This window comes from Carassius auratus, chromosome 31, assembly GCF_003368295.1.
Source record: "Carassius auratus strain Wakin chromosome 31, ASM336829v1, whole genome shotgun sequence".
Classification (NCBI taxonomy): domain Eukaryota; kingdom Metazoa; phylum Chordata; class Actinopteri; order Cypriniformes; family Cyprinidae; genus Carassius; species Carassius auratus.
Window position 1 is genome coordinate 9111433 of NC_039273.1, and position 17808 is coordinate 9129240.

The 17808-nt window shown below is 38.8% G+C and overlaps 1 protein-coding gene across 7 annotated transcripts in view; it reads right to left on the reverse strand.

Annotated features, from left to right (window-relative positions):
- Positions 1-17808, reverse strand: part of LOC113050482 (forkhead box protein P1-B-like) — a 122023-nt gene that overhangs the window by 14076 nt on the left and 90139 nt on the right. For all 7 annotated transcript variants that reach the window (XM_026213466.1, XM_026213467.1, XM_026213465.1 and 4 more), the window contains 4 exons: positions 13413-13605; positions 8848-8955; positions 3325-3412; positions 1916-1999 (listed from right to left, as the gene is read on the reverse strand). In XM_026213466.1, coding sequence (XP_026069251.1) covers positions 1916-1999; positions 3325-3412; positions 8848-8955; positions 13413-13605 — 473 coding nt within the window. The remainder of the gene's footprint in view (positions 1-1915; positions 2000-3324; positions 3413-8847; positions 8956-13412; positions 13606-17808) is intronic.

The window sequence follows — 17808 nt, forward strand, 5'->3', positions numbered from 1 at the left end:
CTCATCAGCCCAAAGGTTTTGCATACGATGGTTCTTCTGGAGAAATAGTTAGTTTTTTTTCCCTCCCTTATCAAGTGGCACGAGGAAGGGAACTAGTAATAATGGCTATAAGGTAAAATAATTAACCAGTGGGTTAGTTAAGGAGCATTCTTGCTTGCAGTCATCAGTGTCACATTTCCTGTTTTACTGGAGTGGAAAATGCAAGGCTGACCCAATGATCCTGCTATTAATTTGTAGGAGATGAGAAAAAAACCTAATGACACATATACAAATTTCCCCCACCAAATTGATCTAATTGCTCATTTGCCAATCTGCGGTCTACGATGAGGGAGACCATGCGACAAATACAAGGACAAACAGATAGAAAAGAAAAAAAGGGCACGCGGAGGTGGGTTTTTTCAACATGGGCCACACTCACCCACAGATTGGGTGAGTGAATTAATGAAATGTCAAGGCTGTCAATTGCTTTGGAGGTATCAGATGTCTAATTTTAATCTATGATGTTGCTGCTGACAGTGCAGACGGCGATGAGGCTGTGAAAACCAACAGACAGTGTTTAACATCTAACCCAGGCCCCACCACACGGATACGTCTCAGGCCACGCAATTACCACACACCCTATTAACGGTCATTACCATACAGATGCTCTGTCTGATAGACAGGTACATAATAAAGAAATCTGAGGGCTGACAGAAGCTTCATCCTTGACATGTCATTGTCTTCATGCCTAAACCTTTTTTCTTTCTTTTCTCTTTTTTTGTTGTTAATTGGTTTCTGGTGCTATATATTTATATTATAAAACAGTTTGGGTCCTATATGCTGACTGGTCTATATAGAGATCCAGCTATGCTAAAATATACCATATAGTACCATTTATGATACCTAGCTACTGTGTAAATCAATGCACTGCCTTGGAGATTATAGAAAAAGATGTTTAAATAAAGATTGTAGATTCATTTTTTTAATATATATATATATATATATATATATATATATATATATATATATATATATATATATATATATATATATATATATATATATATTTGTATTATTTAAGAAGACAAAGGAGTTATTTGCCATTGATTTTCAATTTTTCTTGTTAAATAAAATGCAGCAAGAAATGTGAAAAAGCTGTTTTGAAATTAATATATATAAAATGAGCTGTTTATAAATATTACAATTATTGGGGTAAGATTAATGAGCAGTATATTAGACAGGAAAAACATCTAATATTTTAAAACATGAAATTAAAGCGTGAATCTAAAACTAAACACACGTTCCAACATTAGCCAAGCTATTGACCAAATTGTGCAAACAGACTAACAACAATATCAGCATCTGAGACCAATTTTCATATACAAGCGTTAGGGTGTCAGATATATCTGTACAAATGCTAATTCCAACAATCAGCATGTGACAAAGGCAAAGCTCCACTGAATGAACTATTGTCACCCACTGTCCCAGGACAACAGCTCTGGGCTCCTGAGCACCACGGGGCAAGTACTTCCATATGCTTCTAAGTTAAGTGTGCAAGTATCATATTAGACTAACAACTAACCTTTTCTTGTTTTTCTTTAGAATTTTAAGTTTATATATTTATAAAAACAGATTTTTTTATATATATATATATATATATATATATATATATATATATATATATATATATATATATATATATATATATACTTTACATTCCTTGTTTTTTAATATGAAAAGTCATCAGCATAAGTGAATGATAAAGAACTCTTATCTGTGACATGCACAGATGCACACTAATCTATGCACATTTGGCATACTATTTACAACATACTATCAGTTGGTGTGCACTAATTAGAATCACATATGCTATTTACAGACAGTATGCAAACTGAGACACGAGTCGATGCTGAGATGTCGAGAGTGCTTTACTCACTGGCTGTGGGGCAGGTTTGGGCTCTGTAGACTTCACATGAAGATGAGTCATCATTGCTTGGAGACGCTCTTTGTCTTTCGTTAACTTTAATTAGAAAAACAGAAGAAAATAAAACATGTAAACTATAATAAAAAAATACAGCACTTTCATGGTAGTGCAATATTCTCTGTTATCAGTAAAATAAAGAACCCAGTGTGGAAGGACAACTGACAAACATATGGTTATTCCTGACATACATGTACTCAAATTGTGACCGTTACACTTGATACAGAGACAAAACTCTAAAGGTTTATTAGCTTCTGAAAATGAACACACAAGCTCAAGTCTTCAGTCATGGTTACTTCAGCCAAAGTGAATCCACATTGAACATTAGAAGACCTTCCAGATCTCCAGATCTGGGCTGCATTACCCAATAACATTGTAAGCATAAGCTGATCATAGAAACCATTGGCAGCAATGATCTCTACGATCTACTTAGGCTTATGATGATTTTGGGGAAATGCATCCCAGTTCTGCTCCTCTCAGCTGGTACTTCTGAATCTATATGTGTGGCCCTCTTTGATCTCTGTATTAGGGCAGTAGTCAAGAAAAATGTACTGGCATCATGACATACTTTCAAGCATTGGAATAGAGCATAAATGGCTAATGATTGGACAGATGAGCATGCATATAGAGAATGATCATTGCACTTTGATGCCAGGGGTGAATTCTTCCAGCGCAAATAAAGGTGTTGCATACATTAAGAAATGAAATTATTAATCATAAATATTGAGCTAGATTTGACATCAAACCAAAGATCAATGTGTTGACCACTGTACAATAACTCAGGCTCTTTTTAATGGTCTGAGCCTGAATCTAAGAGTATATCTATCTCCCAATTTTCTCTTAAAACCAAGACTTCTCATTCATTTCCCATACATCCCCACCTCTGGGATGCCAATCAGTGAGCATTTGTTACGATTAATGTGCATTAGCAAGTGATGCAATACAATAAACAAAATGAGTCAATCAATTCACTGAAATGAATGGTAGATCACCCACATTAGAAAGTGTGACTGGATTTTTTCACAAAGTGTTTTATTGTGGTGCCAAATAGTTAAAAGTCATAAACGACTTTAAAACCCAGTAAAATTGGAAATGTAATTATCTTGTGGAGTTAGCCCCAGGGCACTCCATATATCTTTGCCTGGCTGTCATGCGAACATAACACATTTTTAATTACTGGTTACTCACAAATGTATAAAATAATTTCATTTTATCCCTCCCTCCTCTATCTCTGAGCTGCTACTTGAGAGTAAATGAGAGAGAGAGAGAGAGAGAAAGAGAGAGAGAGAGAGAGAGAGAGAGACAAGAAGCAAACTTTTGAAGAAGTCAGAAAAGGAGATGAATGAGGAGACATTAGATGTTACCTGCAGTTCCAGCTGTTGAACTACTTGCATCTGTACCCTGCACTGAGCCGTGCTCCTGTCATCCAAGGCATGTTCATTATTCAGATGTCTACAGAGAGAGAAAGAGAGAGCAGCCTTTATTTTAGTACCATATTTTACAGCCATCTATTAAACATTTGATAAAACTTTCATGGTAAAATATTGAATTACATTATCCGCACACTCTGCAGGGCAGTCATTTATTTCTCCATATTGGAAAAGTGAAAATGGCCCGAGATACGCATATACTAAAATGATAAAAAGTAAATAAAGCCAATGTCCACACATCCACAGATATCAAATTCCCCCAAACACAAATGAAGAGTGTTTTAACAAGATCTCTGCATTACCAGAAATAGAAGCGCTCTTCACACGCCTCATGCATAATTCACAAACTGGTCGTTTCTTTGCAAACCTACAGAAACCAAGTTGGGCTGACGAGAGAAGCGCCTTGCCAAACTCAGGTGAAGAAAAAAAAACATACTAGAAATCATCAGGCGTGCACTCCGCAACCCTCCCAGCTTTTAAAGTGAAATGGATTCTTCTTTTTTTCAGTGGCTTCTGCAGTTAATTATGTCATTTAGATTAAGAGAACTCAAATGAAGCCAGAAGAAAAAAGGCAAAGGACAACAAGGAGAAAAGAGATGGAATCTGTCATAAACTTGAATTATGAATATAATTATGCATGATTATTTTATACTGCCAAGACCTTTTTTTCTCTCCCCCACGTTTATAACTAATCTAAATAAGTAGCTGGCCTCTGCAAAGCGGGCAAAGCTTTCTTTCTTTTTCTTTTTTTACCTCTCCTTTTTTTGTCGTGATTTATATAAAATGGTGGAGATAAGACTCACTAGTGAAGGAAATATGATTGGAGGATTTTTATCAGCCCTCGCATGAATTATGGTTTGAAAATGCTTATGCAGGGGCATTTCATTAATCATTTAATCATAATCCGTGCAGGATGTTTGAACTGATTTCACAAATACCCTTTCATTTCACTACTTCATTATGCCCGCTAATGGATCCAATATATTATATATCATAAATTATATCACATCTTCGCTGACCATGTAGGTCACTGTCACCAGGCAGAGGCTGGTTGAATGGAACACTTGCATTTTCGACGTGCTCGTCTTTCTAAATGCACGTTTACTGTCTTCCACCGCAAATCAAGTGTCGTGCCTGGACCTGAGCAGGGGCCGAGACAAGGGGAGCCAGAACTGATGTTGATGGCCCAATAAATTTGGCGAAGTGGCATGACATGATGACAGTGGCGCCATTATTAAGAATAAAGACAACATACGAGCACGGCTGAAAATACATGTGGTGAAAACACACTCAACAACACTCGTGACAGAGAGCAGTTTTGACTTCGGAAGTGGAGCACTCAACCTTGAAAGGGAAATGACCTAAACGTGTGTCAAAACGGACTCTGTTTGCCTTCAGAATGAGCATATAAATACCACGTGTCTTTTTGAACATTGACACAGCGTGAAGGCACCTTTAAAGATATTCTGAATTGATTGCTACGTAAAAATAACACAAGGATTAGGGATGGCGAGTGTTTTAACATGGCCACGATACATCCACACCTTGTTTAAAACTATATTGCGTCTGTTCTAGCTTCCAACATTGATCAACTAAAAACAAGCTGCTTTTGAAGTCAGGGAAGGTTGAAGAGGGATCATGTAAACATTTCAAAACAATCACCCAGTTTTCATTTGTGGAGAGATAAAATAGGGACAGGGCATCTCGCATTTTCAGTGAACGGGGCTGGATGTGACATGCTTTGGAATTCGTAGTTCACGGCACCCTGCGAGCCCCCGCTTCCTCTTTTCATCCTTTGTTACTGTGGACGTTCCCCCCCCCCCTGTCCTCTCCTCCATTCCGTCTAATGACATGTAGAGTCACAGTGCATAATTAATAAGAAATGAAATATTCAAATGGCCCTTAATGCAGCCTCTCGGAAGAGTGTCTGGACAAGAGGAGCTCCGGAGAACGGCAAAATTGACGTCGGGAGAGACTATGAGCGCTGGCATGTGTCACTTTCTGGACTTCAAACGGGGGCTGTTTAAAAACTTTCTGGCAGGATGACAGTCCCTGATGTAAATGGGCATAATAAAACAAGTTAAATAGACATTGCTTAAACAGTCAGCATTTTACAGATCAGTGAAGCTAGCTGTCCTTTAGCCCAGGTTTTAATGATGCTCTGGAAGGCTGATGCTCTGAAAGGTCTTTATTATAGTGACGGCTGGACGAGCTATTGTTTATTCCCAAACACACACAGCCGTTTCAATAGCTAAACATCCGTCTGTTTTTCCTTATCTTTTCACACTGCGTAAAAAGAATTATGCTTATCTACTGATTTTATTTACTCATACTGCTCGTCTTTGATGGGTAAACACAATTTCCAGGATGGGAACTACAACACGCGTTTGCGATAGTTAACCGTAAGAAGAAACCAGTTCTAAGACTAATACTGTAGAAACTGAATTTACAAAGTAAAGTGAATTACAAAAAAAGATGAATACCGAAACTCACACATAGGATGTCCTTTTGCACCTAGATGGCAGCACTACTGAGTTTGACCTTTCAAATATACCATGTCATAAAGAGGCCTTGACCTCTGTAAAAGCTGTTCTATAAGTCTTTGGCCCACCCTTCCTGTCCCACTGGAAAAACACAAATTGGTTTATCACAGCTTCCTTTTTATTTATTGGAAATTTTATCATCCAGCACAACTACGTATGAGAAGTTTTGATTTAAAGACAAAACAAATACCCGTATGATTTAAAACAACACCGCTGCACATCACTGGTTGTTGCCTTTGGCTCAGCCTGCGGAGATCCATGTGACATTAGTGCGCATCTCTCACTGTTCCTTGCCACGTCCGCCCAGGGGCCCATCTTTAGCTACCCAGAAAACTCTTATCATCCAGCCAATTTACTCCCTGATTTCTGTTTATGGTTCTTCTGGCCCTTCGAGTGGAGGATGTACATGTGGGAATGTTTAGCGCATGGACGGTTAACACCTTCAGCCTGCCAGCTGAACTCTCACCCAGCTTCGCTTTTTACAAAAGCGGCTTTGTAGAGTCTCCAAATGTTTTCTCAACATGTTCCAAGCAGTTTAGGGCAGACAAGAAAAGTAAACAAGATGTTGCCATGATAAAAACACTTGTGTAAACATTGCAGAGTGTACTTAAAGAGAGCAATTCTCTCTCACTCTCTAGCTCGATTTCAGTTTTGAAATGCTAATTTCTCTTATTTCAATAAGCAAATGATGAATCAGGGCTTTGGCCAATAGAAAAAAGAACCACAATCCAAAAACACACTGTAACAGATCCGTGGTTTAGAAAAAACAGGGCAGCAAACGTTCTTTCTAAACTCTCATGGAGAGTGAATACACTTCCTTAAATTTTTCTCAATAGGTAAACACAGTTTTGAGATAGATAATGTTATTATCTGTAAAAGTGTTTACTGAGGCTGGGCTGGTTTTAAAAATGCCTTCAAATAAACTGGCAAGAGAAGCACATGAGCAACGACCCTGAAAGAAACCGAGGTGGAAAATAATACAAAAACACACAAGACTAAAAAAAAAAAAAAAAAAAAAAAAAAAACTGGTAGGAGTGCAGCTGTAGTTCTGCTTACCACTCGTTTTTTCTCCTTTTGGTCTCAGCTTGTGGGTCTTTGAGTCTGGCTTATTTTAGTTTGATCTCAAAATAATGGAAAAGTGCCATATCTTGTTTAGAGTGGGAGTAATCTCAGCCTGACACACACTCACTGATCTGCTGCCACACAGCACGTTTTCATCATCTCATCACACACACACACACAGTGGAGATTAAGTGAGACCAGGTCTTCCTCAGAGCATGGATCAGGGGAAATGCTGTCTAAACTGTGCACCTTTAGCCTGACCTTGGGTTAAGGTGCTATTTAAGGAGCGTGGAGCTGTGTGTTGGGCAGTATAGACTGGACTTTAACACCATGAACGGGTCAGTTAATACATAGTGGGCAGGTGAACAGACACTGGTTGTAGGTAAAATCATTGTAACAGTAGGAGCTGTGGTGCAGTGGTTAGCGCACAAGTGGCCTGCTCCAGATCTCTACTATATGTCACATAAAAAAACTCAGATTCAAAATAAAAGAAATAAAAATGAGAAGCCTTATGTTTTTGAGTTTATGCTCACCAAGGCTTCATTTATTTGATCAATTCTAATTTGCTTATTTTCTGCTTATTATCATTGTATTGCTGCTTCAAATTTGTGTGGAAACTGTCATTCAAAAGAAAGTTCAAAAGAAAAGCATTTAATTAAAATAGATCTCTAGTAATCTTCTGTGATCTGCAGCATTATGAATGCCTTTACTGTCACTTTTGATCAATTTAATGCATCCTTGCTAAAAAAAAAACAAACAAAATCTTTAAAAGAATCTTACAGACCCCATTTTTTGTGTGCATAACACAACAGCACAAAACCTCTTAATAAAGTAATTTAAAATGTAAACATATGTGATTTAGAAAACAGTATGGCTCAACACATTCCCACAGTTTCCTTATGTTGCGGGTGGTTTCTGGGTGTTGATATGTGCCTGTTAGGGGGTTCTGGGCTTTTGTTTAATGGATGCTTGCTAGTAAATGTCAAAAAGTTTGTTCAAATGCCTAAACCTTCAATGCGAGCAATATTAATAGCAAGCACCAATAGTATGTTTCTAAATGCAAAAAGAGAGAGACTTGGACAGAGAGAGAGGGAAAGAACTAGAAAATCTCTTCTTCTTGTCTGTAAAAAGGCAGACAAGGGCAAACCCGCTGTACTCTCAGAATGTGGGCTACCGTAGATAAACATACCCACGTGTTTGTTTTGGGACAAAGTGTCAGTAATCACCATGGGGACCGCAGTTATCACAGGCAGCACAGAACCCTGAGGAAAACCACACCACAGAGAGCAGGCAAAGAGCAGCTCACCGCACACCCACGTCAAGAACCCAGCCCACACAGAGAGAGGACAAAAAACAGGCAAGGGGATGAAAAAATACTGTTACGGGACACTAAGTTGACTTTTTTTCATTTTTATATAAAACCATACAAAATGTTAGTGAAACATTTAGACAGAAATGTGCACAGGATTCAATTTAAGTACGATTTAGAAACAAATCCCAATGGATCTAAATGCTAATTTCCTCATATGATTCCAACAGAACACAAACAAAAAAGATTCTAATTTGAAATGAAAAGAGTAGGATCCTTGAGAACACATTGGTACTTAGTTCCAATTGTAATTTTATCCTGCTGGTAATCTTAATGGTTTAACATGGGAACTTTATGTTCTAAGAGCTCCAGCTTTAGTTTTAGTAAAAAAAAAAAAAAAAAAAAAATCAAATTACCATCCTTTAAGACTGGTTCCAAACTGGTTTGTAATTCCATATACAATTCCAAAAGAATATTTCCAAACGGAATTCTGTAAACAATTTTTTTTTATTCCAGGCGTGGGTGTGTATGTGAGACACTTACTTCAGGAATGACTGATAGTCTTCAAACACAGCTTCACATCCTGGCCATTTGCAGACTCCATGGCCATAGAGAGGGTGACTGTGAGGAGAATGATCATCCAACGATGATCTACAAGAAGAAAAGACACATTAGTGTGATATCAAGGCTGCTAATATTCGACACACAACACATTCACGCATCATTGGAATCATTTTATGAAAGAGGCTAAAGAGTGATTAATCTCCATATTAATAATTAATTAAACATAAATGACTTATCCACTAAAATATGACAACTAATAAAGAAACCTTCCCCTTCCACACAAAAAAAAGTGTGCTGTTTTATTGACTCAGCACTGACTCTGACATGACCACTAACTACAACAGGAAGTGTGTGATTAGTGCAACCATGTGATCTCTGCTTTCAGCATAGCTGGAACTGTCAGCCTATCACAGCCTCTGAGCTTCCCGGTGCTGGCCAATCAATAGCCAATTATGGGTCTCCTCTGATGCACACAGAGGAATGCTTTGATCAAGTCAGCACGAGGCTCTGAGAGACAGCACATCCTTTAGCCCTGACCACTGAACCGTGGCCCCTTCCATCCACCTGGAGCAACAAGTGTTTTCCACAACAGGAAGCTCCCAAATCCATCTGGCATGCTCCCGCCAAGCGCAAACAGTAAACACACCCCACCTGTTATCAATTTATTCGCTTACACAGCATCGTCAACAGATCAGTGCAGCATGCTTTCATATGAACTACACCGCAGGCACAAGAAAGCTTAGGAGCGAAGATCCACCTATTTATTTATTTTTCTCTCAATTTCATAAGCGTCATTTGAAACGTAGTAGAATTTAATATATTCCTGAATTAATATAACACAAAGCTTAGACCTATTCAAACAGCAAACACTCAATAGCTTCACTTATCAGGATTTAATTAAAAAAGACCTTTAGCAAAATAGGTATACAACATGTTTTATCAATGCAATGAAATACAAAAAAGACAAAACATACCAATTTCAAGATAATAATCTTATAACAGTTATATTTTCTGATGTAAAATATAAAAAGTGCCAAAAAACTTAAATAAACTAAAACATATGCATTAACATATTAAGGCAACCATTTTCATTTTTAATAACAATAATATTTTTTATTAAAAATGAAAATGGTTGCCTTAATATGTTGAATATTAAGTTATTAGTTATTATATGTTGAATATCTAACTGTTTTCTTTCAAACAAGAAACATGTCTAAGATAACGTAGGCTATAGATGTATAAATTTGAAAAGTTTGAAGGCTTGTGATTCAGGAAAAAATGGATGACTAAAGTTTTAAATGATAACTCAGAGGAAGACTGAAAGACACCTTTAGTTTTCTTTCTACACTGACCTCATTCATTCCGTACATAAAACAACACATACAAAGAGTCAAAGCTTGTCAGTGATCTTGTCTGTCTGTTGAAGTGTCTAAGTGTGGTAACTTTTCCAGTTCTTTATTTAAAAATAAGACAAACACAAAAAGACAAACTTGGATATATATTTAAATGATACAAGCAAAAAGGTGCTCTCTGTCTTGCATTCAAGGTTAAAAAGTAAAAAGGAACAATAAATAAATAATTAAAAAAAGTCCCAGCGCATCAAAAACACCACCACATGTGCATTTAGATCCTTCACTGGCTCTAACAGCAACAGCCTAAATGCTTTCCTGTGAGGCAGCTCGGCTCTGTCCTATCATCTTTCATTACATTACGGTTTAGGATTGTACTATCATGCACTGAGCATTTAAGTATCATCATAGCCAACCTAAAGAAAAAGAAGAGAGGTCTGACGTCTGGAGAGCTCAGATGGGAACTGAGCACTTTGTCACAACACTATTACTCTGGCTCATGCCTTCATGTGGAGAGAAATCATCAAAGACACACTCCTGGCGAATCCCCGGACCCCCGACTCAATCCTCTACAGTATGCCCAACCAAACGTCCCCTCCCAACCCCCATCAAATATTTTAATTATCATTTGCAGAGTTGAAGATCAATTAAAAGGAAGGTTAAGGGCTCGTTTGATTATTTATCTTTTTAAAACAAATTGTCTGGGTTTTAATTCCCCCGAGTGTCGCATTCCTAGAGGATTCTTGGAGGAGAATGAAGTGGGGCGACTCAAACAGGGTGACACTCTTTCCCTTCCAATGACAGGAACTATGATGAAATGGAAGCCATCTGTATATTTATTAAACCAGTCCCTGAGCCTGAAAAATGAAAGTAAATAAATAAATGAGCTATTGGCTCAGTGGGCTTGGGTCAGACAGCACACACCGAATTTCCAATCACCTTAGAAAGGTTCACACAGGTTCATGAGTGCTTTTTGTCCCTTATCTGAGCAGTGCTGGGTCGGGTGGACTGACACGTCGAAGGCTTTTATCATATTTGGGTGTGCATGTGGTGGTTGTCTCTGTGCAGGCACCAGCGGGAGACGATGGAGGCTGCTAAAAGCAGGGGAGCATCACGTCTAAACATGCACAAAGTGATTGAGTTTCTCTCTCCTTCCTTTAAGACGGAAGTGAAAAGACAGTGAATGATGCCGCTGGATGCACTTAAGGTTTTAGTTGCAGGCGTCGCAGCGACTGGCCAGATTTTATATGACACATGAAACGGCCTGCACGGTGCTTAAGACCACGGCGGTAAACCAATCTGAGAGAGCTAGGGCAGAGTCCATCAGCGCACAGCCGCCCGCCTGTTTCAAGACAAAGAGGGACTTGGGAAAACCGCATCAATTAAAAGTTCATTAACGTCCATGTGGAAGGATGACATTTCATTTCTTCCACTCAAAACCTTGGATTCCAAGCAACGAAGCTTCTACAGATTAAAAATGTATTAAATTTTCTTGGATACCCTGTAAGGTGTAGTGATGGAGCATGTGTTTGCTAATAAAAGAACATGGATTTTAATACTACACAGAAAATCATCACAGTGCCATGTTATTAGCACTGTCTCTTTAATGTGCTTTTGTATGTGAATAGTAATGATTTGGATGTATTTCCAGCACTAATTTGTCAGCTAACGGATGGAAGACCGAGGGGTGATCACCTGCTCCCTTTTTCTGACAGATCTGAAATACTCTGTCTACAAAATGTCTTCTTCACAGCATTAGTGTTAAACTGCGGTTGACGTCTTCTTTAATCTCTGACACAGAGCGAGAGGCATGGAGTGAAACAGTTTTCCAACATGTATTTTAGAGTGTTTCAAGCCTACTAAGGCACAAAAAAGTTGTGGTGTTGTGATGGAGCACTAGTTGTTTATGCACTTTGAGGAAACGGGGTGATAGACTATTACAATTCGAGGGAGAAAGAGAGAAAAAGAGCTAGAAAAATATAATAGAGTGGCTCTGATTAAAAAACTAGTGAGCTACCTATCTAGAAAGCATAACTGGGTGACTATTCAATTAGGGGAACCTTTCTGTCCACTAGTATGATGTCAAAGCCAAAGCAAACAATCATTCTAGTTTTAAAGAGTAGAGTTTAATTGTATTGTAGAAAGAAAGAAAGAAAAAAAAGAAAGAGTGCCTATTACCACACAGCATCAGTGACATTATTGCTAGTTTAAATAACCCTTGCCATGTTGAACCTGTCATGAACTCCATTCTGCTCTTCACTAGTGGAAAAAGGAGCTATACATATACATGAACTCTCCCTTTATCTTCAGCTTAAGCTTGTTTTGCAGCACTAAATGTGTTTTCATACGCATTGCTTTCATAATGACACATTGGTTTTGATCAGCCAAATCTAAGTCAGATGTAAAGAGAGAGAGAGACAAATAAATGAGCTCACAGTGCCTGGAGGCTTCGCACCAGCCGTTCAAAGATCAGGCCTGAGCACATGAAAACAAGCAAATGTGTTATAAGCTAAATTAATCTCTTCCTTAAAGACAGAGCGATGCAATGCTTCCTCCAAATAAATCTTTGTGTCAGAGCTTTAAAGAGGCTTTACAGTGTTTAGCAAAGCTGTGCTGTGTTGTGCAACTGTTACATACAACTGTACTGAATTACCTGCTCTTTATTCACATTCTGCCGCACAAAAGGCATCGATTCAGAATTGTTACTTAAAGAATAATTGCTCTCTTGACATCGCTCAAGTTTTCTTTAGGATATCATAAATAAATGAAATGAATTATTAGAAAAATAAAATGAATATTATTTGGAGTTGTCTTAATAATTAAAAAGGAGATTTTATTTTCATGATTGTAATCTAACCATTCTAACAGTGCCATTCTCTCTCCCTGATGAACAAGACTAAGCAGACAGACCCGGTCCTTAATGAAAATGCCTACTTCGAAGCGATAAATTAATATTCACATAGAGGAATTGCCCTGTGGGTACCTGTCCATCAATTTGGCTACCCTTGAAGGGATGTCCACCTTCAACAGAGGTAATGATGCCTCAACGATGCCAAGAAGTCAATATAATTGAATATATAAAAATCATTTTTCTTCTAGACTTCAACAGTGTCTCAAACTGTGCTAAGAAGTCAGTGACCAAAAGTGAAGAACAAACTTTTCTTCTCCAGTGGCTCAATGTCTGGGCGGTCTTACCCCTCTCTCTTGAGCGAGTGGCTGATGTACTGGCCGTTGGTGGATGCATGCTGGTTGTGGTTTTTGGGGGGAACGGGGGAGGGAGACGACAGGTCCAGACCCCGGTGACCGTTATTAGTCGCGCTGATCTCCTCCTTCACATGGTTGTTTGTCACCTCCTTCCACAGCTGCTGCAGTTCGGCTGGAATCATGCCTGCCACAAACAAATTGGATAATTAAATCAATTAACAGCTAATCTGGTTCTACTCATGGCATAATTAAATAAAAAACAAGGGCTCAGTAAACAAAAAGGGGGGAATTAATTATTCCACTACAGGCTGATACGCGGTGCCTGCCCTCTCGCTCTGCCATTTTCCCCTACGTGCTATGCGAAACGTGTTTGTGTACAAAAATTCCCTGGCATTCACGCACATTTCATGCTTGAAGTAAATAATTAGCATACAGACAAGGCATGAAATCTGAATAATCACCATTATTTCTTTGACAAGGAAGTCTGCCAGCTCTTTCTCACACACAGACACAAAACAAGACCACAAAAACATCCCTCTCTGCGAGAGAGAGAGAGAGAGAGAGAGGGAGAAAGTGAAAGAACGAACAAGCCCCCAGGGTAATACTCTCGAAAGCATGTTAATGTGCAAAATGCTTAAAGTTTTGCACCGCCTCCAATTGACACAGACGACTTAAACCTCATTTAACAAGTCAAGCACACTGCGGCTCATGCATCCTTTGAAAAAAAGAGAGAAGATAAGTGGGAAGAAAAATTGCTTGAAGACAAGATGTTGCTTCAATTCTGTGATAGACGCACACAAACACTTACATGCACACCCACATACGCAAAGTGTTTCATGGAGCTCACTCTACGGCTACCAGGATGAGAATTAGAAGAGCTAACACTGAAATTAGCCTACTTGAGCAGCCATGTTCTTAAAGGACCTACATCATATTCAGAAGCATTTGTATTTATTTAAATATTATGACATGATGCTATGCATGTAATACTTTGGGGTCAGTATGATTTGTTAAAGTTTTTGAAAGAAGTCTCTTAAGCTCACCAGGGCTGCATTGTTTGATCCAAAATAATTATGATTTAGGGAAAATCTGAACTTTCAGCAGTCATTGCTCCAGTCTACAGAGTTACATGATCCTTCAGAAATCATTCTAATATGCTGATTTGGCGTTTAAGAAATATTTCTTATTATCAATGTTGAAAACAGTACTTTTTTCAGGATTCTTTTGCCGCTTTTCTACTGCGTGGTACGACTCAGCTCAGCATGGTTTGCATTTCCATTGCAGTTTAGTATCGCTTTAGAGTAGGTGGGATTATCCACATTGCCTTTTAGTCGCACCGCCTCTACTGCCACGACTCCTGAAAAGAAACGTCTGTACTTCCTCAACAATGAAACTTTTTGGGTTTTAAAAAAGGTGAGCTTGTTCAAAACATTTGTGTTCGATCCTTGGGTGGCTGTGCTGATTTAAATCTAGTGGTTCTTTTGTGTTTGTAATTGTGTAATGTGATCTCTGAACAGAACGCACCAATTGTGTGAATTTACAAAGTTCTTTGTATGTTTTGTGACATTAAAAGGGAAGGGGCTGTTTTGGGCGGTGGGGGATCAATCGCTTAACATCACAATTAAATTGATTTTTGAAATGCAAATGGAGATAAAATTTTTTCTTGGTTATCTTCATTCATCTCCTTGTTTTCCTTCCCTCCTCGCTCTCTCATACTCTCTCCTTCATAATAATTCTCTTTACAGATACCAGAACTGGCCTCTTTCAAGCTCTCCAGCATAATACATTGGTGCAAGAATCGCTTAGTCTTAATTTATTCCTGTTGTGGCAAAATAATGGCGAGGTGAAGATCTCAATACGATCAGCAGAAAATATTTTTAATTTGATAAGCTACTAAAGATTTTAATTATGCCAGTAATGGAGAACAGTAAGCTAATGAGGCGGCTAAGACTCCAGAGAGGGGGAGACAAAGAGACCGAGCGAGAGAGACTAAAAACTGTGAAATGAGTCTGGTAGAACTGCCATAAATTCACACAAGATCGTTTGCATATAAAAGAGCCAGCGGAAATTATTGCAGGACGAATCAATAACCTTCCCACGTGCCACGTGCCATCTTTTGCTTCCTTGGGCTTTTTTGAGCCGTTTTGCAGTGTTTTAACGTCCTCATGAAACTCTGACAGCGATGTCCAAAGATATCGACTGGAATGTTTTTTTGTCTTTGCTGTTGTCATTGTGAGGGAGGGAAAACTTGCCCGTGTGGATTCAAGAAGGTCACGGCGCTGGTGATTGTTTTTGGGTTTGGACTTAGAGGGGAACAATCATTTTCCCCCCACTTAGTGTGCAATGACAGTGTGCAATGTATTTTTAGCCGACGTGCTTGACAGGGCGGCCCACTCTCCCTCAATTACGCACAAGTCCAGGTGACCCCGACACCATTGTTTACTGAAACGAATCCAAGCCAGACGAAGGAGGGGGAGCTGATGAGAGGGCTAACAGAGTGGGACAAAGCTGTCTTGCTGTGTCTGACACCCCTCATAAACCTTTTTCCTCTGTAGGTCTGTATCTCCATGTCTTGGTTTCCATCCCCGTCTCTATCTTTCCCACAGATGCATCTCTCAAAATTGTCTGCATATATCTTCACATGACCTCTCAACCAATCTGGCTAACATCACAGCATTATCGTCATTTAGTAGCAGATTTGTTTCACAGATAATACATGGCATTAAAATAGTTCTTTGTCCACAAATCCATCTCTCAAACTCCAGATCGCTTTAACAGCCCTAAAGTCATTTTTCAGTGGTACACATCCTCTCATTAAAAGCCAAAGATACACACGTGTGCTTTTAAAAAATGGATGTCATTGAGACGTTTGACTGATCGCTGGTGATGCAACTCAATTTTTACCACAGCAGGTAGCGGCGACACCCAGACAGGGGCCCCGATCTCTCGCTTCAACCTTTTCCTGTCCTTGTACCTCGTTACCCTGGTGACCATGTTTGAGCAAGCGGAAAGTTGATTTAAGGTTCACAACCACATTAGTTGTGGCCCATCAGCAGCCTGATAAAAAAAATGCTGTCGTGCTCAGGTCTTTCTCGAGGAGACCGCCGTCACTCCACTGGGGGCAAACTGACACTACTATTAGTTTATTGTTCTGTGAGGCAGAGATCTTCTCTCCCTCCTGTTAAAGGGGTTATGATCACCGGGGCCTTTGATATGCAGCCCTTAGGCCTAAAATATGTTCCTCCCTAATGCTACAGAAGCTATTAAACAGTGCCATACTGCCAGCCAATCAATCACTGCCAGCGAGGCCGGACGAAGGGCCGGAGTCCCCTGATGGGTCCGCGCGCACATCGCACTTCATGCCTGGTCACATTCACTGCTTTCATATTAGTGGCAAATTTGTCTTGTCGGTATCCTGTGGCCCTTGACTGGACAACTTAACTAATGTGCGGCTGGGGATGAGAATGGACTAGAGGGATTCATAAGGTGTGTGTGGTTGGGTACAGATTTAGATGAGAGTGGGCTAATAGTGTGGAAGATGAGGGACAAACACACATGCGGCAGCCACGTCAATGCAGACGACCAAGCTTCTTCTGCCTTAATTCTATTCTGTTACCAAAAAATGTAGTTTTTCACAAGTGTAATTTACTCAAGTTTACTCAAGCAAAAATTTCAGATTTTCATTTGACGCTTTAACAAGGAATTTTTAGTTTTCCACCAAATTTCAGCGAAATGCTAAAAAGGTAAACTACAGAGATAAAAAATAATAAAGAAATGCTAAAAAGTGTAAAATTTTAAATTAAATATTTTTAAAATAATTAACAAGTCACTAAAAATATCTTTTTTTGTCACATATAAGTAAAAAAAAAAATCAGAATGATCAGAATGACTATTTAGAGGATTCACACCATATTTAAATGGTTGATACTCCCAAAAATTTGCATTGTGTACGTGGCACAAGAGAAATGGTTTAACTGTATATTACGCCTCATTTGTCCGCATTTCTTGAATATTCATCTGTTCTGTTTATTTTCTCACTCTATTACTCAAACTGCTAAGTCCACTGCTTTTTTTTCTTACTGGACCCAGTTTATGATTTTTATCTCCTCCAACACATTGTTATAATTCATAGCAGACTTCAGTTGACCCTCTCCAAAAAAATTACATCAAAAAGTCCAAAAAGTGATCCAACCTCGAATATAACGATCTAAAACACATTGTTTTGATTGAAGTCTCAGATGTCTGCGCCCGTGCCAGAGAGCTAGCTTGCATACTTGTAAACAGTCTTTTAAATCTAGTAGAAAACGACTGGATGTGCCTGTACATTAAATGTAAAGCTGTGATGTAAAAAGATTTTTATTAAAACATCAAAGTCAAAGGGTCCAAT